Genomic DNA, 27,725 nt, shown 5'->3' on the forward strand with positions numbered 1-27,725 from the left:
AGATTTCAGGATCCAAACCTGAGACCTAGAGATGGCCCATGGTGATGTCAAGGCAGTGGGCCCTGGTGATATCATGAAGCATCAACCATGGTTGCTCAGAGCATGTAATTCAAACAAAAAACAGAAAGTCCAAAACATGAGAAAATATTTATCTGGTGGGAAATTACGATAGACAGACTGTAATCTAGCTAGCTACACTCGACATTGCATTCAGCTGTAACAGTATGGAAACCTGGCAGGACTGCGTTTGTTATGCATATGTAGCAATCACAACAGAAATTGTAGGATATTTGCCCACACACTACATCCTAGAGTAGTGGGAGTTTTACATTGTTCCCACCATTGTCAAAACACACCTGGTCATGTGAAATGCTACTCTTCTGCTGACATCTACACAGTGGTACCTGCATATTTGAGATGAGTCCATAGCAAGCAGGTCAGATCACCGATCCAGTTCCAAGTCCCCACTAGAGGAGACCCGTGGAAGCAATGGAACATAGAGAAGTGTGGACTTACCAAGTTCCCATTGGTTCAGTGTGTCTACTCTAGCTGAGAGTAGCAATTGGATTTAGGCCACTATCTCCCTTTCAAAACAGAAGCTCTGCATATCTGTGCGAAAAAGGGGACTGTTTGATATGAAAGATCAAATCTCATAAGCATGTGACAGACTGTTAGAGCTGGATTGAAATGCTAAGCATACTTACTAGGAAATCCCCTCAGACTTTGTGGGACCTATGTAAACATGTGTATTGTGTTTTCTTTGGAGGGGCAGACTAAGCAGCTTTATGTCTAGGAACATCTCCTAATTTCATATGCTGTAAAACATGTTTAAGATCCTTCCTTTGAGGAACAGGCTGAGAAAACTGCCCACTGCCCAGTAATATTTTTCAAAGGGTTAGAGATGTGGAATTACAAATAATTATTTATTATATTTCTATACTGCCCCATAGCCAAAGCTCTCTGGGCGGTGTACAAAAGTTAAAACATTAAAATACAATAGAGAAAGTTTAAAAAACATTTACATAAAACCGTGTGGACAAAATAGACAACAACACATACTAAAAACTATTATGATTTTTCCTAGACTGGAATGCCTTTCTGGCAGGATCCCATGTGCCTCACTGTGAAGCTGAAGGTCTGCTCTGATGTTGCTGGATGGTTCAGTGGTTGTTTGTTCTAATGGCGACTTTGGCACAGTGAGCCCTAGCTGTGGAACTGTGTTCTGGATGCGCAAGGGATTTGGCCTTTTGTCTTCTGATTTCATCTTCTGGAAATGCCCATCCAAGTAGCAATGGAACTACTGTAAAACAGTGCCCCAGTTTCCCAACCCAAAGAGCTGATCCAGAAGGATACCATGGTCAATGGTGTCAAAAGCCACTGCGGGGTCCAACAGAATCACGACGGTTGCACTCCCATCTTTCTCTCAGCAAAGGTCATCCCAGAGGGTGACCAGGGAAGTTCTTAGTTCTCCTCCACTTCTGGGTCAAGCATAGGGTTTTTTCAGGAACAGCCTTAGTGCTGTTTTTAAGAAAGCTGGTACCACCCGCCTCTCTCAAAGAGTAATTTACATCCTCCTGGACCCAACCATCCCCCCCCCCTCATTCAGTGTAACAAGTCAAGAGGGACAGGAGCTGAGGATACAGTTCATATACTCAATGCTGTTTAATGCTCAGTGCTTAAATGTAATATGTTAATATGAAATTATCTTCAAGGTCCCACTCCCACCACTACCCCTTTTCTCAGTCAGACATCAAGGCTGGTCCCAGAAAATTGGTTGCCTTGGGAGGATCGACAACTCACACTCCTCACCCACCCAAGCCAAGCCAGGCTACTCTGGCACACGAGGCAGAAAATCCTGCTATCTCCCCTCCTCATCTTAGACCTTATAAAATACAAGAATGACAAACTAAACAACTACCATTTGGGTGTCCTTCCCTGATTCCCAAAATCTGATGCCTGAGGCAGGTACATGACTCTGCCTTAATGGTAGGATTGACCTTCTCTCTCTCTCTCTCTCTCTCTCTCTCTCTCTCTCTCACACACACACACACACACACACTCACTCACTCACTTTCTATATATTGCTGTATCTAGATATATAATTGAAATTTAAATTCTTGTCCTCTTTTAAAAGACCAGTCCCATGCCACTAGACATTATCTAGGCAGCAATAGGATTTTGTTTGTTTGTTTCTGGAAAACGAGAACGTCCAACCTCAGTTCCCAGAAATGGCACTCCCCGCCCCCTTCCTTGCTCCCTCATAGCTGGCACAGCTCTTTCCAACCTGCTGCCCTCACTATGCTTGTAAATGGAGCACGGTGAGGGTGAAAATGGGGGAATTTCTGGACACAGGGAGGGGAGGAGACCGCAGAAGCTATTTTGGACAGTTTCCTATCCAGTCTCCAGTCCCCCTCTGTCCTCCTCCCTGAAGCTGCAGCTAGACGCTAGACTCTCTATCCTGTGCTGCGGCTGTCCTGCGTAGGATCATCAGTAGCCTCTGAGGTCGGAGGCTGGTGCCTCTCTCGATAAGATGATGCCCTCGCTGTCTCCATTTTAATGTCTTTTGAATTTATGATTCCAGTTCCCCTGGTGAATGAACTTCATCCGCTGATTCACTTCAGTTCTTCTTCCAAATAACGGCTTTCAAGGACTTTGTGGTCTCCGACTTCCTTGGCTTTTGGTGTGTAAGGTTTTCCTTTGCACCCAGAGTTCCATGCCAAAAGATTCTGCATCTCTAGGTTCAGTTGACATGTGTGTAATCTGCAGGCATCTATGTAAATAGGCACACATCACAACAGGTTGAACAGAAGGGTGCCAAGCTAACTCGGGCTTTGCATCAGGGTGGGTGCGCCTGTGATGGGAGGGGAGCCAGTCAACAACATCTGGGGGAGGCACAGCACAAATGTCAATTGGTCAGGTTACAGATTGAGCAGATTGGGCCTCAGATCTCCTCCCGGGGAACCTGGTTGGTCCACAGGTGGCAGTGATCCGGGCTGGGGCTGCCTGGATATCACGCTGCCCACATGCATTGAGAGGGCAGAGCTGCCCACAATAGTCACTAAGGACTTAGGTGAGATCCTGGGGACCATTTTGTGGCATGACATCTATGCCAGTCGGCCGAGGCATAGGGAATCCATGATCTGGCTCTCCTTCTCAGTGGCTTATACTTGTTTAAAGAGAGGGGTGTGTGTGTGTGTGTTTAATATAAATTGAGATTAATAAAGCTGCAGACTGTTTCAGAGCAGCACACACAGTTCCAAAAGTTGTGGGGCTGTGGTCAAGTGGGTGCAGATGCTAAATGAGATGAGGATTACTTCTGTGTCTCTCATACCAAAACAGCCTGAGCAGGAAGGCGGCTGACATTCCCCTTGCTTGGGCTAAGGGAGGCCGGACGCACCAGGTCACCTGCCGCCTGACACTGCAGCTGTTGTTTGACTCCTTTCTGTGCCACAGTATGGCAGCACAGGGAAAGGGACTTTTCTCCCCTGCAATTATTGGCACGTCTCTGATTAACTGTGCTCCTCACTAAGCCCCAAGGGAGATCTAGAGGCCTCAAGAAAAATTAACAATAATACTGGAAAATCCTGTAAAAGACATCCACGATGCTCAGAGCTTTGCAGAAGGGCCAGAGGCTCTGTCCGTGAGGTTGTTGATCATTTTCAGAGATGTCTGCACTGCAGGGCTGTCCTGGGATTTCTCTCAGGGAAAAACTAATATGAGTAGCTTGAGAAATCGGCAACTATTGGGGCCATCTTGCAAAGGATTGCTCCATTTCCGGGTCTTGTTTGTTGCACTAGTATAGGAAAGGGTCTAAATCTCCGTGGGGATACAGCAGTGCATGAAGCAGTACCAAGCCCTCCTAAACGTTTCGAAATAAAGGATCAGGGAATTGGTGAAGTCATACTCTGATATAAATTGACCAATTTTTCAGTAGGGTCGGCTCCCATTCAAAGCAGGTTGTAAACAGTCCAGCGCTGAGACATTTACTGCTCTGGAGGAAAACAGTGGAATGTGGGTCTAGATGGGAACTTTTCTCCTCCAAACGGTGGTTTTCTTGGTGTGGCTGCTTGTGCTGCTGCCACATGTTGTGTGCAAGAGAGATTCTCTTCATCCCAGCATGAAGACTCCTTCCAGTATATGCAGAGTAAGTGACCACATCGCGAGTGGGCATGAATTTTATCAACTGGAAGACCTTGTCATCGGAGAGGTTGCTTCTACGTTCTCTTTCCTGTACCCCTCTACAGAGTTCAGTGCAAAGCCATCTCCACTGTTCATGAAGGAACTCATGTAAGGACTTCTCCTCCACATCCATAGCATCTTTTTGCTTAGCCCATAATAACTTGGAGCAGATTATTATGCAACTGAAAGCTTAAAAAATGGTATCGGTTCAATATGAAAAAATGTATCTAGGCCACCTCTGTGATTTTTTTTTGTTAATTGGTAAGAATTTATTTTTTCCATCACTTAATTCTAACATGAAATGAAAATTAAGGAAATAAAGACGAAAGTCTTTTCTTCTGTTCTTTCACATGGCCTCTCTATGGAGCAAGTGGAAACTAGATCAGTTTTTGACCTTTTTTGAAGGGGTATACGAAACCCTGCTTACCTGGATCTGCCAGGTTCTGCAGGTGGGGGGAGGCGCTCTGTCTCTTCCCCTGGAATCCTCAATGGGGGGAGGTACTCTGTGCCTCCCCCCGTAATCCTGCCTAGCTGGCTCCGCTCTGCGGCCAAGCCGCGGAGCCGCTGGCTGGCTCCGGCCACCCGCAGCCGGACATCCGGCCGCTGGGCAACCCTTAAATTATTTATTTATTTATTTAAATTTTTATTTAAATAAATATTTATTTATTCAACCTCTATCATGGCTGAAGAGGAAGAAGCGAATGGCGGCCGCAGGACAGCTGCCATTCGCACAGCAGCGCGGACGGGAGCAGGTAAGTGCTCCGTTTTGCGTGCCTTTTGTGGGTTGGGGGGGTGGGGGCTTTGTTCCATGATGGTTTTTTGGGGGAAGAATGCACTGGAATTTGGCCTCACCGAGATCCGTCGTGGAATTCTCTGACATCCTTACTTTTTTGTGGCATTATGCCTGGCACAATGTTATTGCAGCACTCCAGGAGCAACACAGAGCTGGAGTAATTTCATGCAATTAGAATCCTGATGCTACACATAATGCAGAAGAGCAACCAAAGTCCCATCACAGAAAATCAAGTCCATAAGAAACTCTATTTCTCTAAGATGCTTCAGCTATTGTTATTGTTTCAGTACACGGTATGTATGTTCTATTGCAGTGTGGTGTCAAAGAATTACCAGCATATCCTAGCCTTAGTATTTGCTATCAAGGAGATCAATGAAAATCCCTCACTCTTACCTAATGTCACGTTGGGGTTCCGCATCTCTGAGAGCTTCCACAATCCACAGATTACTTATATGGCCACCCTTGGACTGCTTTCTACACTGCATAAATTAGACCCTAACTACAAGTGTGATCTGCAGAACAATTTGATAGCCATCGTCGGAGGAATGTACCCTTTCATCTCTCTTGTGATTGCCACAATCTCAGAGACTTACAAGATTCCACAGGTAGGTTTGTAGACATAAGCTGGCTTCTTCCCCCATAATAGCAGAACGAGCAGGCTTTCCCATTTGAATTCTGGCTCCTTCCTCACATCAGTTAAGAGGCATAGGCAGACAGAGCGAGCAGTCAGTGTTTCTGCAAGGTGGTGCTTTGATTGGTATTTTGTTCCCAAGGTGAGAGGGAACCCCAAGCAAAGAAAAGCAAGCAGGAAGGTCCCGGCATTTATCCATTGTGAGTCCCATACATGTACGTTTCATCTGGTGTTTACACCTTGCAAAATAAAACACATTGCAAAAATTGCCCATGTATACTTACAATTCATAAAACGGCCATCAGACCAATGGTAAACCCAGAGAATGAGAAGATCTTGTGCAGAAAGGCAATGAAGTGGCTTTTGAGACTTAAAACCTTAGTTCCACATGACCTCAGGGAGGAGATGGATTTGTTTTCCTTTCATGTAATTCAGACCTTAGAGCTAGGGACACATCTCCTTGGAGTACCAATACAACCAGTTTGTCCCAGACATTTAATCATGAGTTATGACTAACACCTGTGTAGCAGATTGATAACTTCTGTTGTATGGTGTAAATTGTAACACCTTCCATCATCTTCAAATGTAAGAGACAGCCCTGACAGAGGTCTCTGAAGGCCTTTTAAAGAATTGTAAGTATACATATACCATTTTTGCCATGTGTATTATTTGATGTTAGTAGTTATTGATGATATACAAAACTAAGATGTTTTCTGTTTTTATGGTCCCAAGGAAGGACATTACTAATAATTTGGCTGAAATGCTTCAGGTTTCTGGAAGAATAAAACCATGTTTTCAGAGAAGTTATAACCAGGCAGGCAGACAGAGTTAAGCAGACATTCAGTTCTGGCAGTTCCCCCATCACACCCCAGGTATGCATGATTCAGAAGGTGGGCTTAATATTTGCCATTCCACACCCCCAGCACCTACCAGCACCTAGAGACATGAATTAGGAGTGGGCGAATATGTCAGTTTCAGTTTTCCCCACATTCATTTTAAAAACAAAAAACAAAAAATGCAAGGTTCTCCCCACCCCCCCAGATATGCGAGATCTAACTAATTTTGTTAAATTCCTATCAAAACTAGGCTGAAATTAAATTCTCACCAATTCCCACATAAAATATCTGGAAATTTTTGATGGTAGAAAATGTTGTGTTTTGGCATTTTTTTTTTCGTCTGGAAAATAATGAAAGTTTAATGGATAATTGAAAAATATACCATTCCTATATTTTTACAGCTCTTTAAAGATTTGTAGTCACTTTGCTAATTTAGGAACATAAAATACATTATGTATAACTTGGTTTTCTCATATAATTATCATTAAAATGAAAAACATTTAAAAGTAAATTCAGTAAATTTGTAATTATTGTCTGCATAAAGTATAATTTTAAATTTAATATACCAAACAGTATAGTTTTATGAGCAAACTGAGTTATACATTCTATATTTTAGGAACTTCAGCAAGTACTTCCTAAAACATCTGAACTATCTAGGGGTGGACGAAAGTCACTTACCTGTCGTCGAAGGCCGTTCGCGATGGGGGGGAGGCACTTCGCTGGTCCCCCGCGAAGTTCAGGCCGGGGGGGGAGGCTTCCTGCCTCGCCCGGCCGAAATTCAGGCCGGGGAGGAGGCGCCTCGCCCGGCCGCGAACGCGAAGGTAAAAAAACAAAACAAAAAACGCCCCCTGATAGGCTACGTGACGATTCACGTAGCCTATCATGGCTAGATCTGCAAAGTCAGCCGTGATAGGCTACGCAAATCGCCACGTAGCCTATCACGGGTGACTTAAAAAAAAAAAAGCGCGTACGCGAATGGCGGCCCCCATAGGGAGCCGCCATTCGCGTTCCTTATTTAGTCGCTGTAGTCTACGTAAATGTTTACGTAGACTACGGCGAAAATAAGGGCAACGCAAATAGCATTGCCCTTATTTTCGCCATAGTCTACGTAAACATTTACGTAGACTACAGCCACCAAATAAGGAACGGGAATGGCGGCTCCCTGTGGGGGCCGCCATTATCCGTACACTCTTTTTTTTTTTTAAAGTCACCCATGATAGGCTACTTGACGATTCACGTAGCCTATAACGGCTGACTTTGCAAATCTAGCCATGATAGGCTACGTGAATCGTCACGTAGCCTATCAGGGGGCGTTTTTTGTTTTTTTCTTTCATTACAATGTTCCTGCCATGCTCGAACACCCGCCGAACAGCCGGCCGGACCAGCCACCGGGAGGGACATTCGCAAAAGGTAAGTCCCGTCCCGGGGGGGGGGGGTGCGGGGGGCAGGGGGGTGCGGAGGATTTCTCCCTGAAACTTGTTCGGGGGGCCGAACACGTTGGCGCTCGGCCCCCCGAAGTTTCGGGGAGAAATTCTCCGCCATCCCTAGAACTATCCTAAAAAAACAGAAGTAGGAAGAGCTGGAGGCAGAGGATGACTGCTGTACAACATCTGTTCCTGTGTGTGAGGAATTGGTTGGGGTGGAGTTCCGGAAAATCTGGACTGAAGGGAAATCTAGCCGCGGAAGACTCTCTTATCTATTTGGAAGGGTAGGGAAGAGAGAGGGGGAGGCTGAGGCTGTTTCAGCTGCATCCCACTGAGTTGGCGGGGGAGAGAGAGAGACTGACTTCTTAGATGGCAATCGACTCCAGGCCTCAGAGCTGGAGAAAGACCTAAGGCAGGCAGAATTTGGGAGCCATTTGACTCTGGCAATTCCCCATCACCCCCACATGTGAAGGATCCAGAAAGGAGTCATGATGCTTGCCCTTCCCCCATTGACTGTCTGCTACAGCATCTCAGCAAGAGGTCTGCAACCTCTCTGGGCCCACGGTATGTTTGGTAACTTGAGAAACTGTCTTGAGCACCACCACAAACTAGTGGCTGCCATGGCGAGTTGCAAAAGAAAAGTAAACAAGGTGGGATCTGAGCCCCGACACACAAAACAGCTCTTTGGCACCCACAGCTTTCTGTGCCAACAGAAACCTATTTCTCCAAGAGCAAAGTCTCTTTCTCTACTCCATCTCTCTGTCAGTCATTGCCCCATCTCTTCTCTCACCCTGGATCACTGCCTACGCAGTCTGTCCCACCCTGGCTCACCAGCCGCAGACACCTGCTCTCGCTCCCACTACGAAACCAAGTCGGGGTTCAGACATCCGAATCCTGCGTCGCCCTCCCCAGCATGCCAGCCAACCCCAGCTCCTCACCTGGGCCCTTGTTCCGTGTAGGGATGTCAGAGAATTCCACATTCGGCCCCCCAAAATCTGTCGCTGAACGAAGCCCCCGCCCCCACAACCAACGAAAGGCGCACGGGATGAAGTCCCCGCCGTCCCCAACCCACAAAAGACGCATGAAACGGAGCACTTACCTGCTCCCGTCCACACTGCTTTGCGAATGGCGGCCGTCCTGCGGCTGCCATTCGCTTCCTCCTCTTCATAGCCGTGATAGGCTACGTAAATACTTACGTAGCCTATCATGGCTAATGCAGGGACGCCATTTGCGGCTACTGCCATTTGCATATGGCAAATGTCCATCCCTAGTTCCGTGTGGGGGGAGGCTGCCGCCACCACCCTGGGAGCCACCACTGAGGGAGCTGCTGCTGTGGGCACTGCCTGGCACAACCCGCCAACCGCCTGCCCTCTTTGCAAGGAGGGACGGAGGGGTGATTGGCGGGAGGCACTGCCCATCAAGCCTGCATGGCCTCCTTTCTTGCACTGAAGCAGACCATGCAGATTTGACAGGCATGAGGGCGGGAGTCACCCTGCAACTGTGCTCTCTCCCTTCCTTGCAAGGAGGGCAGAGTGCCCGGTTGGAGGATGACTCCTGCCTCAGCAGAAGCCTTCATGGGTTCCTTGCTTGCGAGGATCCTGTGCAGGCTTGAGTGAGGCCAGTGCTGGCAGCTCTCAATGAAGGTGAGCTGCCGCCGGTGCTTCCGGGGGAGCCGCTGCTGCTGCCAGCTCCTAGGGCCTCTGGGGACACGCCAGCAGCCATCTTGTCATTCTGGGGAATGGGGAAATGCAGGAAATACAGGGAGTCACCATTCTAACAATTCCTTGCATTGGAGGTGGGCCTACGTGGTGCAAATCTCGGGCTTTGTGCCGAAGCGGTGCACGGCCCTACTCTCTCTCTTTTACACACACATACACACACCAATCCAGCTATTCGCACATGTGCGCGCACACACACCCAATAGCAAGGATGCCATGTCCTCATAATGCGCACGTCCATGAATACACACAGGGCCTGCCCTTCTGTTCATTGCAACCCCAATTCAATCACACTCACTCTCCTTAGGATCCCTCCAAAAGCCCCCCTCTGGAGAGCGCCCCTAAAACCTTTATTTCTCCCCTTGTGTGACACACACGTATGCATCTGTCCTCCATTCAGACATAAGGACACTGCGCTGCCCAACAACCCCAGGACACCTGAAGCTGGCTCCCCTAACCCTCCGGAGGGCCTCCTGCTGCCCTTCCTAGGCCCCCACTGGTCTCCCTACCTCCTCACTGATTTCTAACCCCCGCATATGCCTGATCTTACCAAACAGCAGCCACCGGGGTCCCATCTTCTTCTCCCCCCTTCTTGGTCTTGATGGCTGGGTGTGTTGCAGAGGAAAGTATCAACCTGCAGCCATCCAGCCATCTTAATTTCCTACGCATGTCTCTGAGCCCCACGTGCGGGCCAAAGCCATGCATGCGACAGTTGTAAAGGCAGGGGCTGGAGGCCCTTGCTTCGCTTTGAAGCAGTCCCAGCTGATTGTAAGTCCTTTAAAAACAATACTGTAAAATAAAAATCAGGAGGACGAGGGCACCATGGTGGGCACCATAGAAGGTATCAGAGGGCACACTGGTGCCTGCAGGCAACATGTTGCCTACCCCCGATAACCAGAACAGGCCCAGAAACAGAGCGCTCTATGGCCCACACCCCAAACTGGCAAGAACAACATTTCCTTTACACGTAATGATATAATGACCCTAGCCGCATGTTGGGAAACTGAGCGTGACTTGGAGCACCCCGAAATGTCCCTAACTGTATATCAGCAAAAGATACATTAGATCAATAATATTAATAAACAGTGGAAGATATTTAATGAATCCTAAAGGGTAGATGATGATGATGAATTTCCACCCGTGGGTCCACAATTTCCAGAAAGTTTAGATCTCTAGTTTTCCTATAAAAGTCTTCTTATTACATAGTTCATCTTCTTAAATGTATTCATGATTTTAAAACAAAATATTTCATAATGCAAAGTGGCTCATTTTTTCTAAAACATTTGTGTGTGTGTAGGGCGGGGACAAAACAAGGTTCTTTGGAGGGGAAAATTGAAAGACCCCAGTTTTTCGCTGCATTTTTCCAGTTTTTTTCTTGACCTTCACATCTCTACCCCCACCATCATGCTCTTGATGGCAGGAAAACAAGGCATTTTCTCCATCCAAGTTTTCCACTAATCCTCCAGGCCATCATGCACATTAAATTTCAGTCAGAGCTCTCTAAAGTAAAGGTGAAAAAATGTGAAAATGAAAATGATCATATTTATTCTTCACCTTCTTGTATTCTTTATGTCTTCTTTACATTCTCTTTACATTAAACAAATGTAGAACAAACGTGAACGCATTGATTTCATGTTTCATTTCTTCTTTAAAGGAATGCACACTTCTGTTTTCTGGCATACAGTGATGTTCACCAGCTTAGGCTAGTGAGCAAGCTACAACATCTCCGAGACAGTGATTGCCTGCCCATTGTTTTATCCATGCACTATTACCCTGTAGATTGGAGTACTGCAATGCATTGTATTTGGGGCTGCCTTTCTTGGGAACTTCAGTTAGTACAAAATACAGCATCTCTGTGGTTCCACAGCTGGCTGGAGAACCATAGGCTGTCTTTACACAAGGCGTTTATCGTGCACTTGTGATTGGTCACTCATGGAAGGTTGTGGGTCATTTACATAATGCCATCTACCTCCAGGGCACATCCAGCTGTTTTTCATCTTTATCCCGCTAAATAAATAAATGAATAAATAAAAAAGGGAGATAATCCACTACTGAGATGTAAATTTGCTTCAATGGCTGTGTGCAAGTGTGTGCAGTTCTGCTATAACCACAGCCTGGGAAAAAGAAGCCATTGGGCTAATAGGAAAATCACAACTCCGCCCCCTTGACTTGGAGGAAGATTTGGGGAAATGCTTCTCAAATTTGCAGATGACTTAAGATTGGTGTGGTAGCTATTAGCTTAAAGACAGCAACAAAATTCAAAATGATCTTGATAGGTTAGAAAACTGGGCAGAAAGGAACAGAATGAAATTTCACAGAGGCAAGGGCAAAGTTCTTCATTTGGGGGGGATCAAATGCACAGGTGTAAGATGGGGAATGCCTGGCTGGTACATATGACAAGAATCTTGGGCTTGTAGTCTACCACCAGCTGAATATGAGTCAGCAGTGCGATGTGGCTGTAAAGAAGGCGAATGCATTTTCAGGAGGCATCAATAGAAGTATAGTTTCAAAATCATGGGAAGTAATCATTGCACCCAACACTGTGCTGGTCAGACCTCGCCTCGAATATTAAGTTCAGTTCTGGACACCACACTTTAAGAAGGAGTCAGATAAATTGTAACGAGTTGGGCAACAGAGACGATAGAGGTATGTTTAGCCTTTAGAGTAGTAGACCAAGAGGAGATAGCATAGCCATTGTCAAACACCTGAAGGAGAGGGCCACAACCTGGTCTCTATCATCCATGACTGTAGGACATGAAAGAACATAGCTTGTTGAATGGTTTAATGTGCTTTTAGCTGTTTAAATTCTTTATTGTTTTATACTGTTGAAATTGATTTTCTTTGTAAGGCGCCCTGAGATCTTAATGACATACCAATGTTTTAAACAAACAAACAGGCTTAAGGAAGATGAAGGAGGATTTTGGTTAAATATCAGAGCAGTCAGACAATGTGTCCACATGCCTAGGGAGGTGGTCAGGTTTCTGTCACTGGAGGTATTCAAGCAGAGACTGGACAGCCTTCTGTCAGGGGAACTTTAAACTGGATTCCTGCAGTGAGCAGGGAGTTGGACTCCATGGTCCGTTATAGGTAATTGATACGATGAAAGGATGACTCTACATATTTTGTTTAATACATTTTAAATCCCTGAACACACAACTAGCATGTCAGGGATAAAAATTTAGATGAGCCATTTCCATAACATCCCACTTTTCTGTAGGAGGGCATCATTGAGAGAGGGTTCCATCAACTGAGACTTCAACTGAAGCATAAAGTGATACAAGAGAGACATTATGATATCTTAGACCTCGTTTATCCATGCAGGCAATGTTTACCCCATCCCATCAGGTATTTGGTAGAAATGATTAGATGTGTCACTTATTGCACACAAAAATGTGTGCAATTCATAAAATATCTTTGCATTCTATTTCAGCTCACTTGTGGAGCATTTCTCCCAGCCTGGGGTGACAAAACAGTCACCCGCCGTCCTTTATACCAGATGGCCCCAAATGAAGCTCAGCAGTACACTGGGATTGTCCAGTTGCTTGTGCATTTCAAATGGACATGGATTGGGCTCTTCAGTGTGGATAATATTCATGGAGAAGGGCGTTTGCAAAAATTACTGCCAATGCTTTCACAGGGAGGCATCTGTGTTGCCTTCATAGAAAAATTGCCACCATTCCAAAAACACGCTGAAAAGGCAGGGTCGTTGCGGGGAGAATTGGAATACAATTCAGCCTTCATGGAAACGACAGCCAATGTATTTTTTGCTGATACTGCACATAGATTAATAATTAAAATTAGCTCATTTCTTCAGAGGGCAGTCCTGGATTCCCCAATAAGTAAGGTATGGATTATGAAAACAGACTGGGATTTCACATCAAGCACCAATCTAAGGGGCCATGATATACAGTCCTTCCATGGCATGCTATCCTTTGCAGTCCACTCAAAGGAACCGTTAGGATTCAGGCAATTTCTTCAGAGCGTAAAACCTTCCTGGGCAAAACAAGACGGATTCATCCATGATTTCTGGGAGAAGGTTTTCAAGTGTTCATTGAAAAAATCAAATGAGGGTGAGGTGATAAATCAAGGCTGCAGTGGGGAGGAGGAACTGGAGAGCCTCCCTGGAACTTTCTTTGAGATGAGCATGACTGTTCACAGCTACAGTGTTCACAGTGCTGCCCATGCTGTGGCGCATGCTCTACACTCGATGCGTGAATCCAGATCCAAACACAGGTCATGGGTGGCTGGAAGAAAGCTGGAGCCCTTCAATCTGCTGGCATGGCAGGTATTTCCATGCAAAAGCTCATCTCTTTTTTGTTTGGATTGGGTGGTGGTCATGGGAAATGGAAGCTGATAACAGTGCCATCGAAATCCATGTAAAACCTTTTCAGCTTTATTAGGTCCACTCTACATTAATTAATTTTCATTTATTTTATTTCTTTTCTATACCATGTGATAGCCGATATCTCTGGGCTGTTCACAAAAATTAAAACCACAATACACAGCATAAAACTATATAAAATATGAATGCTTAAAACCACCATAGAACAGTACAACCAGAATAAAACCTAGCAGCAATGCAGGGATTTAAAATATAGATCTAAAACACCAAAGATAAAAGACTAGGAGGCTTAAATGCTAACATACTGGGCGAATAAAAGGCTCTTCACCTGGTGCCTTTTATTAAGGAGTACGGCATAGGTGCCAGCCAAACCCCTCTAGGGAGCTCATTCCACAGCCGGGGTGCCACAGCAGTAAAGGCCCTCTTCCTGGTAGCCACACACCTCACTTCCTTTGACAGGGGCTCACAGAGAAGGACCACTGAGGTTGATCTTAGGGTCCAGACAGGAAGGAGGGAATCCTTCAGATAATCTGGCCCAAACAGGTTAAGGGTTTTGACTGTTAATACGAGCACTTTGAATTGGGCCCAGAAATGGACTGGCAGCCAGTGCAGCTGGAAAAGTACTGGTGTAATGTGATCTCATTGGCCAGTCCCTGCTAACAGTCTTGCTGCTAGGGGTGGACGAAAGCTGTCGTCGAAGCTTGTTCGCGGTGGGCGGGAGGCGCTTCGCTGCTCCCCCCGCGAAGTTCAGGCTGGGGTGGGGGAGGCTTCCCGCCTCGCCTGGCCAAAATTCAGGCCGGGGGGGAGGCTTCCTGCCTCGCCCAGCCAAAATTCAGGCCGGGGAGGAGGCTTCCCGCCTCGCCCGGCCGCGAACTCCAAAGTTTTTTTAAGAAAAACAAAACGCCCCCGTGAGAGGCTACGTGACGATTAACGTAGCCTATCATGGCTAGATCTGCAAAGTCAGCCGTGATAGGCTACGTTAATCGTCACGTAGCCTATCACGGGTGACTTAAAAAAAAAAAAGCACGTACGCTACTGGCGGCCCCCATAGGGAGCCGCCATTCGCGTTCCTTATTTGGTCGCTGTAGTCTACGTAAAGATTTACGTAGACTACGGAGAAAATAAGGGCAACGCAAATAGCGACTAAAGCAACCAAATAAGGAACGGGAATGGCGGCTCCCTATGGGGGCCGCCATCATCCGTACACGCTTTTTTTTTTTTAAGTCACCCGTGATAGGCTACGTGACGATTTACGTAGCCTATCACGGCTGACTTTGCAAATCTAGCCGTGATAGCCTACGTTAATTGTCACATAGCTTATCATGGGGGCTTTTTTTTTCTTTTATTGGAATGGCGGCGGCGGCAGCCGGTCGAAAGACTGGCTGCTGCTCCCGCCCCTCACGAACACCCGCCGAACCGCCGGTCAGACCAGCCGCCAGGAGGGACATTCGGCAAAGGTAAGTCCCGTCCTGGGGGGGGGGTGCGGTTTGCGGGGGGGTGCAGAGAATTTTTCGCTGAAACTTGTTCGGGAGGCCGAACACGTTGGCGCCGGCCCCCTGAAGTTTCGGGGAGAAATTCTCCGCCATCCCTACTTGCTGCCCTATTTTGGACTAGCTGAAGTTTCTGGACCATTTTCAAAGGCAGCCCAGCCTATAACGCATTGCAGTAATCCAGATGAGAGGTTATCAGAGCATGGATAAGTGTAGCTAGGCTTTCACTGTCCTGATAAGGGTGTAGTTACCACAAATTGCTTCCCAGCTTCTCAATGGAGCATTGCTTGAAGGCATGAGCCCTATTCAGGTCTTCACGTTACCACGTTCAATCAACACACAAGGAGAGGGAACGCTCCAGCCCCACCCCTCTCTGCTGTCACATCTGTCACTCTGTATACATGGAGGGTGATGGTCTGAAGAGGAGCAACCCCTGTATCCATGGGTTCTTAAACAGGGTTCTTAATGGGGCCTCCATGGATACAGGAAGCTCTTCTCTTCCAACTGTCACCATCCACACATACAGGGCGATGGATGTGGCTGGCAACAGAGCAGGGTGGGCCTGGAGCACACCCTCCCCTCATGTGTTGAGTAAACATGGTAACAAGAATGCCTGAATGGGGCCATGATACATGAGTTATTTGGGTTAAATTAAGGTTAAGTACTATCAATTTGCTCATTGTCTCCATCTCCTCTTCCATAGAACCCTGATCAATAACTTAGTTTTCTCAAGGGTCCCATTAGGACAGGATAGGGGTGTGATGACTCAATACCTAATTAACCAAATCATTCTGTCACAAATTTCTGTTTCCACCTTGTTTGCAATTGGGGACAGACAACTCTTCGTAAGAGACAGACTTTGCATCCCTCCAGCCACAAAACTCTCAGGGAAAGCCTTTAGGGGGTAGACCCAGACAAATGTGAAATACTCTCAACAAATCTAGGATAAGTACTTGTCAATGTGATTGTGAAAATACTTTGCTGTCCCATTATATCTTTTCCTCTTTGAATTTAGCTCCATCCTTTTCTAAGGGGCATCTCATTCAACAACAGTGCAGGAGAGACAATACAGTTTGATGAAAATGGAGAAGTAGTCACAGGATTTGATGTTACCAACTGGGTAATTTTCCCAAATCAGTCTTTTCTGAGAGTTCAGGTTGGAAGGTTCAGTCCACAGGCTCCTCGTGGAAAGCAGTTAACAATCGAAGATAAAAGCATTGTGTGGCCTAGGATGTTTAACCAGGTGAGACAGAAAGAACCTAAAGTTTTTTTAGATGAAAAATTGTAGATGGCTAATTCATATGAGTCTGATTTAACACAACCTATTTTTTGTTAGTTTGTTTAAAATGAACTTAATGCCATCTGTCATATACAACGTATCGAGGTGATAGACAACAATAACAACCATATCTAAATATTAAAGGGCCATAGCTGTGTGGCCCTGTGTTAAGGCTGAGTTGGAACAATCTCATTCCATCAGTATAACCAGATATCAGCGGGGATTACGTTCTATATCATATACTGAGAAAATGTCTCAATGGACTGATCTGAAATCTCAAAAGAGAGCCTTCTCAGTAGTGATGCCCACCCCCTGGAACAACTTCCCCCATGTAGTTAAGGAGGCTGAAAACAGGACGTGTTTAAGAGCCTCCTGAAAATGTACCTGGTTACTCAAGCTTCCCCTGGCTTGTAATTAATAATTGTCATGCTGGTCCATTTTATTCTTTTTATTATATTTTTGTCATACTAGATGTAATTGTTTAATAACAGTATATTTCTAACAGTAATTTTAATACTTTAGTATGTGAACTGCTCAGACACTTGGTTATATTAAGTGGCATGTAAGTAGGGATGTTGGGGAATTCTGCCACGGACCCCAATGAGGCTGGATTCCAAGAATCCGGCCTCACTGCAGGCCGTGGCGGAATGGAGCACTCACCTCTGCGCCACTCTGGAATCCGTCTAGGCTGGCTGCTCCATGCAGTGACCCTGTAGAGCCAGCCGCTGTTTTTTCACTCGATAGGCTACAGAAATATCTATGTAAATATAATTTGTGTAGCCTATTGCATGAAAACAGGGACGCAAATGGCGTAGTGGATGCCATTTGTGTCCGGGCGTAGCACAGCGATACAGCACGGCAATGGCGGCGGGCCATATCACCAGCGCTGCGAAGCCGGCGGCCAGCTCCATAGGATCACTGTGGAGCAGAGCTGGCATGGACAGATTCGGGGGGGGGGAGGGACGGATCACCTCCCCCTGTGCCCCCCCCAGCTGGGATGGGGTAAGTGATCTGCCCGCCCCTACATGTAAGTATCATTAACAAACTCATAGGAAATCCACCCCATTTAGAACACCACATTTCTTTACACCTGCAAAGGAGTCGTCAACCATCGGATGAATCCTCAACCATTGGATGAATCCTCAACCATATCATTTGCAGTCCTAACCCTTCTCCACTGATATTTCTGATTAGGTGCTGCCCCGTTCCCTGTGTAATGACAACTGCCATCCTGGTTACAGCAGGAAAAAGAAGGAAGGGGAGCCATTTTGCTGTTATGATTGTGTTCCATGTCCACGAGGGAAGGTTTCTTATCAAAAGGGTAGGAGGCATAGTCTTCACAGCTGTCAAGTGCACTACATCTCATACTATCAAGCCAAACTAATTTAATCAAAATTAGCATGGCCCTTATCTGGAGGGAGTTGGAATATGTTAGGTATCCTTGAATATCAGACTATAGCCAGAGCCCTTGTTATAGAAGAACGTAAATCTCCTTTTCACATACAGGCCTGGTTATGCTTGGTTATGTCTTTCAACACTGAAAACATTGGATTTGTGGTTTGATTTAGTTAATAATGTGCTTCATATGCAAATGAAAGAAGAAAGATATATGTAGGTAGCTACCAACAAACATTGGCATGTCATGTCATAAAAACGATGTGTGTTTTGGGTCATGAGAGCTCTATGGCTGACTCTATGTTAGTCATGTAATTAAATATCTCTCCAAACCTCAAAAGAAAGAAATTACTGCATACAGAAAGGTAGATGCCACAGAGAAGGATTCTGGTGTTTATGCACATTTAATTATATTTTTAAGTCCCATGAAGTTTTGTGTGTGTGTGTGTGTGTGTGTGTGTGTGCGTTTAAGCCTTCCACCATTTTAAATGGTGATCGGGGCTTGGGTTGTTCTAACTTTTATAAAATTGGAATAATTTCCCCAATCTCTCTGAAACTTTCAGATGCCAGAAAGAAGGTTCATTGTACATATCCTGACAATATCAGGAACATTGGTGAATGTTTGAGAGAGAAAGAGCAGTTTAAAGACAAAAAGTGAAAAAAGCCGCTCCATTTGTCAGAAGTGACTTTCAGGGCTCCTTCACATGGAGCTTTTATTCTACTGAGATTGCTCACTCACAGAAGTTTGTGGGGCCTTTTCATGACGTTGGTAACCTCCAGGGCACATCCAGAGCAATTTCCTGGTTATTGTGCTCCAAAAAAAGTCAGAACGAATAAACCGTCTTTTATTGTTGGATTGTTACACTATTCAAACAGCCACGAGATGGTGCAGATTCATTGTGTCCGATGGAACCTTGAAAATAACATGCTACCCTTCTCAGCAGTCATGTGGTCACCGTGTGGGAGCATGCGATAAATGCAGAAACGGTCCAGAATGGGAGGGCTGGTGACCATGTTTTTAGTCAAGATTTCTGAAGAAGTGAAAGCGTTCTCACATAAAAGATATTCCTCTTGTACTTTAGTTGGTGAAAAACTGTTTCAATCAAATTTCTATTTGTAGAATAGGAATTCTAATTCTGTCCTCCAATGACAACCTGAATTGCCCACCACCCTAGGAGAGCCCTGAATTTCCCCTCCCCCCAACAGATAACACAGTTCATACACCCCTACAACAACAACCCAGATTGCCCTCTCCCCAGTCCCCAGGATGTATGTATGTCTGCTCCCTGCCCACAGTGTGTGTGTGTCTGTGTGTCCCCACCCCCGCCCTTCAGTCTGTATCTGTGTGTGTCTTCCCTCACCTCCTAGTTTGTGTTTTCTTTATTATTTCAACTAATATCAGAAACAAACAATGATGGGGGGGGGACAGCAAAAGAAAAAGTATCCATTCTCAATAACATTTTGCAGCACCAATAACACAAAAAGAGGGAAAAGTGTGGGTGCTTGGAGGCAAAATTGTAAGCAAGCACAATATGTGACATCGTACAGCATCATTACTGATCACAAGGCATGTCACTTACGGCATCAGCCTCAGCTTCCTGGCCTTTGGGGGTTTGGTCCAAAATGAGAGAGCCTCTGGTCTTTTAACTCAGCAGGTTTTTTGATAATTGAATAGAGTTATAGTTGGAGACAGAGAGAGAGAGAGAGAGAGAGAGAGAGAGAGGATAGATATGTGGGGGATTGGGCAGGGAAAAGTTAATCAGGCCAGAATGACTACAAATCTTCCTTAATACTCACCGGCAAGCTTCCAAGCATACCCTTCTGTTATGGAAATTAAAGGAAAATGCCCCTGGGAGGCTAGGAGCCAGTTGGAAAGGTGATTTATCCTTATTTATCCCCTCCAGAGAGAGGGAGGGGACAAGATGTCAGTGGGAAACAATACAATATTTTTGGGGAGACAGAGATTGAGAACAAGAAAGAACTGAGGTGTAACCTCTGGAAGCATTTGGGAGTTATACCTGCTTCTCAGGAGATCTGATGAGGGACAGGAAGTTTTGCTATTATGGTGTTTTAGGGCATGAAGAGGGCATGGGACTGGCAGAAGCAAAAGAGGCATACACGCAGGTGATAGATTGATGTAGGGATGTCAGAGAATTCCACGACAGATCTCGGTCAGGCCGAATGCCAGTGCATTCGGCCCCCTGAAAACAGTCGCGGAACGAAGCCCCCGCCCCCTGCACGAAAGGAGCGCAGGACGAAGTCCCCGCCGCCACAACCCCACAAAAGGCCCGTGAAACAGAGCACTTACTTGCTCCCGTCCGCGCTGCTGTGTTAATGGCGGCCGTCCTGCGGACGCCATTTGCTTCTTCCTCTTCAGCCACGATAGGCTACGTAAATATTTACGTAGCCTATCATGGCTAATGCAGGGACGCCATTTGCTGGGGAACCCCAGCGTACGCTAATGGCTGTGGCTACCGCCATTTGTGTACGCTAGGTTTTTTTCCCCCCTTCCGTGATAGGCTACGTAAGTATTTATGTAGCCTATCATGGCAAGGGAAAAAAAACCCAGTACGCTGGGGTTTTCCCCCTGACGTGCTAGGCTATGTAAATATTTACATAGCCTATCATGGCTCGCTACAGGGACGCAAATGGCGGCGGCTATGGCAGCTGCCATTTGTGTCCCAGCAGGGCTGCCCAGCGGCTGGATGTCCAGCTGCGGGAGGCTGGAGTCAGCTGGCAGCTCCGCGGCTTGGCCGCGGAGCGGAGCCAGCCAGGCGGGATTCCGAGGGGAAGCACGGAGCACCTCCCCCCACCTGTGGAACCCGGTGGAGCTAGGTAAGCGGGGTTTTGTACATCCCTAGATTGATGGGGGCAGCCTGGCTGGGGGGCAGTCTTTGCTTGCCTACCTCATGGAGTGGCATGGCTTGGGCTGAGGTTGGCTGCGCCCATGGAAATTCTCACTGGGTGGGCAAGTGTGTGTGTGTGTGTGTGTGTGAGAGAGAGAGAGAGAGAGAGAGAGAGAGGACTTCTGGGTGATTTTGTACTGCTCAGGTGAGATCTCAAACACAAACGTCTTGGCTTACTGTTCATGCTATAGCACAAAGCACTGCCTTCTCTTTCATATCTGAAGCATCCTTTATTTTATTTTTGCTTTGCAGCACATATGGACTAAGGAGTATGTATGTGGGCACTGCTGAATAATAAGGAAATGAAGTTTGAACCCTGCTACATTGTTGCTTCAAGGCCTCTGCTAGCGTAGATTTCATAACCTCTCAATCTCTCTTTTCTTTCCAGATATGGATTTTTGCACTGAATGTTCAGAAGACCATTATTCAAACTTAGAGCAGATCCAATGCATTCCCAAGGTTATAAGCTTCCTCTCCTATGAAGAACCTTTGGGGATCACTTTAGCTTTCTCTGCTTCTGGTCTTGCTCTGATCACAGCTTTGGTACTTGGAACCTTTGTGAAGCACCACGACACTCCCATAGTCAAAGCCAATAACCGGAGCCTCACCTACGTCCTCCTCATCTCTCTCCTTCTTTGTTTCCTCTGCTCCTTCTTGTTCATTGGAAAGCCAAAAGCATTGACTTGCCTTCTCCGGCAAACAGCTTTTGGCATCGTCTTCTCACTTGCGCTTTCTTCTCTTCTGGCAAAGACCATCACGGTGGTTCTGGCATTCATGGCTACCAAACCAGGATCTACAATGAGGAAATGGGTAGGGAAAAAGGTGGCCAATTTGATAGTCATTTCCTGCTCCTTGATTCAAACAGGACTTTGCGTGTTTTGGCTGAGTACTTTTCCTCCATTCCCAGATATGGACATGCATTCACTGACTGGGGAAATTGTGGCAGAATGTGATGAAGGTTCTATCACCATGTTCTACTGTGTCCTGGGCTACATGTTCTTTCTGTCTATTGTCAGCTTCACAGTAGCTTTCTTAGCCAGGAAGTTGCCTGACAGTTTCAACGAGGCCAAGTTCATCACCTTCAGCATGTTGGCATTTTGCAGTGTTTGGCTCTCCTTTGTCCCAGCCCACCTGAGCACCAAAGGAAAATACATGGTGGCTGTGGAAATTTTCTCTATTTTAACCTCCAGTGCTGGCTTATTGGTTTGCATCTTTCTCCCGAAATGCTACATCCTCATGCGGAGGGCTGATCTGAACAACAGGGAGCAACTAATGAGGAGAACAAACTAAAGGAACCCCAAAATTAAAAATTATGAGAGTCACTTTCCTTTTTTCTGATTCTGTAAATAATTAGGCCAAGTTACCTACAAGAAAAGACAATGGTCCTACTCTATTGTTGAATAGGATGCATCCTTTTGACAGATGCAGAGTCAATCTAGTCCAAAGTCCTAGTGAGTGCAACAGCTCATATTTCTAAGTAAACATCCCTTGGATTAACCAGCATATTTACTCTCTCTGCATGATCCACCAAAAAAGATAATATGTCTAAAATGCCAACAAATAAATAATAAAATGAACTAAAACCAATGGTTTGTGAGAAATGGTTATTCTTCAGTTATGTGTTTTCCTTCAGTGATAACAACCATCCACGGGTTTCTGATTACATGTACAGTGACTACATTCACGTAGAGCCATATGCTCACCTTCTCTTTAGCCTATGGCGGTCTAGGGCAGGGCCAAGAGATATGATCCTGATCCCCTATCCAGAGATTTAAGGATGAGAATAGGGCCATATATTTACCTGCTTTGGGACCAAGAATGCTGAACAACTTGCCATGAGGGGGATGCAACATCTGGTGGCATGTCAACAAGACAGAGTCCAAATGCCAAATCAGACTACCGGAGGTCAGGAGAGGTAGTGCCAACCCCCAATGCACCTCCAACCCCCACATAATTCTGTTTCTCAAATGCACTTGATCTTCATTATTACCCTGTAGGCACCAATGCATGGAGAAAGGAGAGGGGATGTTATGTATTAACCCTAATCTCCATAAAGCCTGGCTTGGCAACTTGTGCCCCCCTCCCAGATGTTGTTGGACTGCAACTCCCACCATCCCTCATCATTGGCTATGCTGGTGAGGGCTGAGGGGAGTTGCCGTCCAAAATATCTGCAGGGTCACAAGTTGCCCACCCCTGCCATAAAGAGATCAACATTGAGACTCCAGGCTGTGGTTCCAATGTGGTTCCCATTTCTGTATTCAAATGTGGTCTCACTTATTCTCACTAATCCCTCTGTGAGCCATTTGGCCCATGAACTCAAACTAATTACAGCAGGCTGATCCGACTTTTGCTCTAGGCATGCAAATGTGGGTGTGCCATACTGCTTCTTATTTCAAGGAAAAACAGTTTTGAGTCCTCCTGGTAAGATCTCTGGTGAAAACAGCAACTTTCTCCAGGTGTTCTGCTGTGCTTGCAGTTTCAGTGCATGGGGGCTATTTACCTCCCCTGTAATTATCAGCATGTCTTTGAGTAATTTTTCTGCCAGAAAAGTGCCAATGGAATATCTGGAGGCCTCAAGAAAAATAAGTAATGAGGACTAGATGTGGTCATAAGAGCCCTTTCTAGTGCTAGAAACATTTGCACAAGGTCAGGAGCAGACAGGGTTCTGTCACTCTGATGGAGTGCATGATTGCTCCCGTTGATTTATTGTCCTGTGATTTGTATGAAAGGGAACATATTGTGAGCAACTTCAGCAATCAGCACCTCAAGCCCACTGATTTCTCTGAAGAGTGCTCCACTTCTGGATCTTCCATGAAAAGTAGGCATGGGAGAGAATTCTGCCACGGATCTCTGTGAGGCTGAATGCAGCCTCACAAAAATCCACCCCATTTAGAACACCACGTTTCTTTATACCTGCAAATGAATCCTTAACTATCAGACAATATCTTTCTCAGTCCTAACCTTTCTCCACTGATATTTCTGATTAGGTGCTGCCCCGTTCCCTGTGTAATGACAATTGCCAACCTGGTTACAGCAGGAAAAAGAAGGAAGGGGAGCCATTTTGCTGTTATGATTGTGTTCCATGTCCACGAGGAAAGGTTTCTTATCAAAAGGGTAGGAGGCATAGTCTTCACAGCTGTCAAGTGCACTACATCTCATACTATCAAGCAAAACTAATTTAATCAACATTAGCATGGCCCCTGATCTGGAGGGAGTCGGAATATCTTAGGTGTCCTTGAATATCAGACTATAGCCAGAGCCCTTGTTATAGAAGAATGTAGATCTCCTTTTCACATACAGGCCTAGTTATGCTTGGTTATGTCTTTCAACACTGAAAACATTGGATTTGTGGTTTGATTTAGTTAATAATGTGCTTCATATGCAAATGAAAGAAGAAAGATATATGTAGGTAGCTACCAACAAAGAATGCATTGGCATGTCATCTCATAAAAACGATGTGTGTTTTGGGTCATGAGAGCTCTATGGCTGACCCTATGTTAGTCATGTAATTAAATATCTCTCCATACCTCAAAAGAAAGAAATTACTGCATACAGAAAGGTAGATGCCACAGAGAAGGATTCTGGTGTTTATGCACATTTAATTATATTCTTAAGTCCCATGAAGTTTTGTGTGTGTGTGTGTGTGTGTGTGTGTGTGTGTGTGTTTAAGCTTTCCACCATTTTAAATGGTGATCGGGGCTTGGGTTGTTCTAACTTTTATAAAATTGGAATAATTTCCCCAATCTCTCTGAAACTTTCAGATGCCAGAAAGAAGGTTCATTGTACATATCCTGACAATATCAGGAATATTGGTGAATGTTTGAGGGAGAAAGAGCAGTTTAAAGACAAAAAGTGAAAAAAGCCGCTCCTTTTGTCGGAAGTGACTTTCAGGGCTCCTTCACCTGGAGCTTTTATTCTATTGAGATTGCTCACTCACAGACGTTTGTGGGTCCTTTTCATGATGTTGTCAACCTCCAGGGCACATCCAGAGCAATTTCCTGGTTATTGTGCTCCAAAAAAAGTCGGAACGAATAAACCGTCTTTTATTGTTGGATTGTTACACTATTCAAACAGCCACGAGATGGTGCAGATTCATTGTGTTTGATGGAACCTTGAAAATAACATGCTACCCTTCTCAGCAGTCATGTGGTCACCGTGTGGGAGCATGCGATAAATGCAGAAACGGTCCAGAATGGGAGGGCTGGTGACCACCTTTTTAGTCAAGATTTCTGAAGAAGTGAAAGCGTTCTCACATAAAAGATATTCCTCTTGTACTTTAGTTAGTGAAAAACTGTTTCAATCAAATTTCTATTTGTAGAATAGGAATTCTAATTCTGTCCTCCAATGACAACCTGAATTGCCCACCACCCTAGGAGAGCCCTGACTTTCCCCTCCCCCCAACAGATCACACAGATCACACACCCCTACAACAACAACCCAGATTGCCCTCTCCCCACACCCAGACAGCCTGGAATCCCCCAACACTGAGATAGCGTGGGTTGTCCCAACAGTAGGTTTGTGTGTTCTGTATCTCCCCACCCTACAGTAAGAGTGTGGATGTGCGTATGTCCACCCACACACCATTGTACGGGTTTGTGGGTCTGTGTCTCTCCCCACCCTTCTGTATATGTTTGGATCTCTCCCCAGCCCCCGATGTGTGTATGTCCCCCCCCCCCAGTGTGCATCTGTGTGCCTGTCTTTCTCCTCATTCTCCAGTGTGTGTGCATGCTCTGGTCTGTGTCTCCCCACCTCCTAGTGTGTCTCGATCTGTGTCTCCCCAGTCCCCAGTGTGTGCATGTGTCTGTCTCTCTCCCCAGTCCCCAGGATGTATGTATGTCTGCTCCCTGCCCACAGTGTGTGTGTTTCTGCGTGTCCCCACCCCCGCCCTTCAGTCTGTATCTGCGTGCATCTTCCCTCACCTCCCAGTTTGTGTCTTCTTTAGTATTTCAACTAATATCAGAAACAAACAATGAGGGGGGAAAACAGCAAAAGAAAAAGTATCCATTCACAATAACATTTTGCAGCACCAATAACACAAAAAGAGGGAAAAGTGTGGGTGCTTGGAGGGAAAATTGTAAGCAAGCACAATATGTGACATTGCACAACATCATTACTGATCACAAGGCATGTCACTTACGGCATCAGCCTCAGCTTCCTGGCTTTTGGGGGTTTGGTCCAAAATGAGAGAGCCTCTGGTCTTTTAACCCAGCAGGTTTTTTGATAATTGAATAGAGTCATAGTTGGAGAGCCCCAGAGAGGCGGGGCGCTCCCCCCGGCTAGAATTTCGGCGGGGAGGGATGGGGTGCCTCCCCACCTGCCAAGATTTTCGGGGGGAGAAACGGAGCCGAAAAAAGCTGCGGGACCAGGTAACGGACTTTCGTCCATCCCTATCATAACCTGTCAATCTCTCTTTTCTTTCCAGATATGGATTTCTGCACTGAATGTTCAGAAGACCATTATTCAAACTTAGAAAAGATCCAATGCATTCCCAAGGTTATAAGCTTCCTCTCCTATGAAGAACCTTTGGGGATCACTTTAGCTTTCTCTGCTCCTGGTCTTGCTCTGATCACAGCTTTGGTACTTGGAACCTTTGTGAAGCACCACGACACTCCCATAGTCAAAGCCAATAACCGGAGCCTCACCTACATCCTTCTCATCTCTCTCCTTCTTTGTTTCCTCTGCTCCTTGTTGTTCATTGGAAAGCCAAAAGCATTGACTTGCCTTCTCCGGCAAACAGCTTTTGGCATCGTCTTCTCACTTGCGCTTTCTTCTCTTCTGGCAAAGACCATCATGGTGGTTCTGGCATTCATGGCTACCAAACCAGGATGCAGAATGAGGAAATGGGTAGGGAAAAAGGTGGCCAATTTGATAGTCATTTCCTGCTCCTTGATTCAAACAGGACTTTGCGTGTTTTGGCTGAGTACTTTTCCTCCATTCCCAGATATGGACATGCATTCACTGACTGGGGAAATTGTAGCAGGATGTAATGAAGGTTCTGTCACCATGTTCTACTGTGTCCTGGGCTACATGTTCTTTCTGTCTATTGCCAGCTTCACCGTAGCTTTCTTAGCCAGGAAGTTACCTGACAGTTTCAATGAAGCCAAGTTCATCACTTTCAGCATGTTGGTCTTTTGCAGTGTTTGGCTCTCCTTTGTCCCAGCCTACCTGAGCACCAAAGGAAAATACATGGTGGCTGTGGAGATCTTCTCTATTTTAACCTCCAGTGCTGGCTTACTGGTTTGCATCTTTCTCCCGAAATGCTACATCCTCAAGCTGAGGGCTGATCTGAACAACAGGGAGCAACTAATGAGGAGAACAAACTAAAGGAACCCCCAAATTAAAAATTATGAGAGTCACTTTCCTTTTTTTCTGATTTTGTAAATAATTAGGCCAAGTTATCTACAAGAAACGACTTGTAGGCACTCAACTGGAGGCCTTCACTTGTAGAGCCCTACTCTATTGTTGAATAGGATGCATCCTTTTGACAGATGCACAGTCAATCTAGTCCAAAGTCCTAGTGAGTGCAACAGCTCGTGTTTCTAAGGAAACATCCCTTGGATTAACCAGCATATTTACTCTCTCTGCATGATCCACCAAAAAAGATAATATGTCTAATATGCCAACAAATAAATAATAAAATAACACCAATCCAAGGGGATGTTATGTATTAACCCTAATCTCCATAAAGCCTGGCTTGGCAACTTATGCCCCCCTCCCAGATGTTGTTGGACT

General features: G+C 45.8%; 2 protein-coding genes across 2 annotated transcripts; both read left to right on the forward strand.

Moving 5' to 3' along the window:
• Positions 1-1,354: 1,354 nt before the first annotated feature.
• LOC146341727 (vomeronasal type-2 receptor 26-like) lies at positions 1,355-27,317 on the forward strand. The gene is made up of 8 exons (XM_084807630.1): positions 1,355-1,445; positions 2,767-2,841; positions 2,978-3,070; positions 4,245-4,287; positions 5,286-5,577; positions 16,552-16,656; positions 23,981-24,107; positions 26,416-27,317. Exons 1-8 carry the CDS (start codon positions 1,355-1,357, stop codon positions 27,315-27,317), a joined length of 1,728 nt encoding a protein of 575 aa, XP_084663756.1.
• On the forward strand, positions 16,994-22,283 carry LOC146341728 (vomeronasal type-2 receptor 26-like). The gene is made up of 3 exons (XM_084807050.1): positions 16,994-17,023; positions 17,887-18,013; positions 21,382-22,283. The coding sequence occupies exons 1-3, from the start codon at positions 16,994-16,996 to the stop codon at positions 22,281-22,283; spliced, it is 1,059 nt and encodes a 352-aa protein (XP_084663176.1).
• Positions 27,318-27,725: the final 408 nt, after the last annotated feature.

This window comes from Heloderma suspectum, chromosome 6 (assembly GCF_057233095.1).
Source record: "Heloderma suspectum isolate Gila_16-S chromosome 6, 16-S_ref, whole genome shotgun sequence".
NCBI lineage: Eukaryota > Metazoa > Chordata > Lepidosauria > Squamata > Helodermatidae > Heloderma > Heloderma suspectum.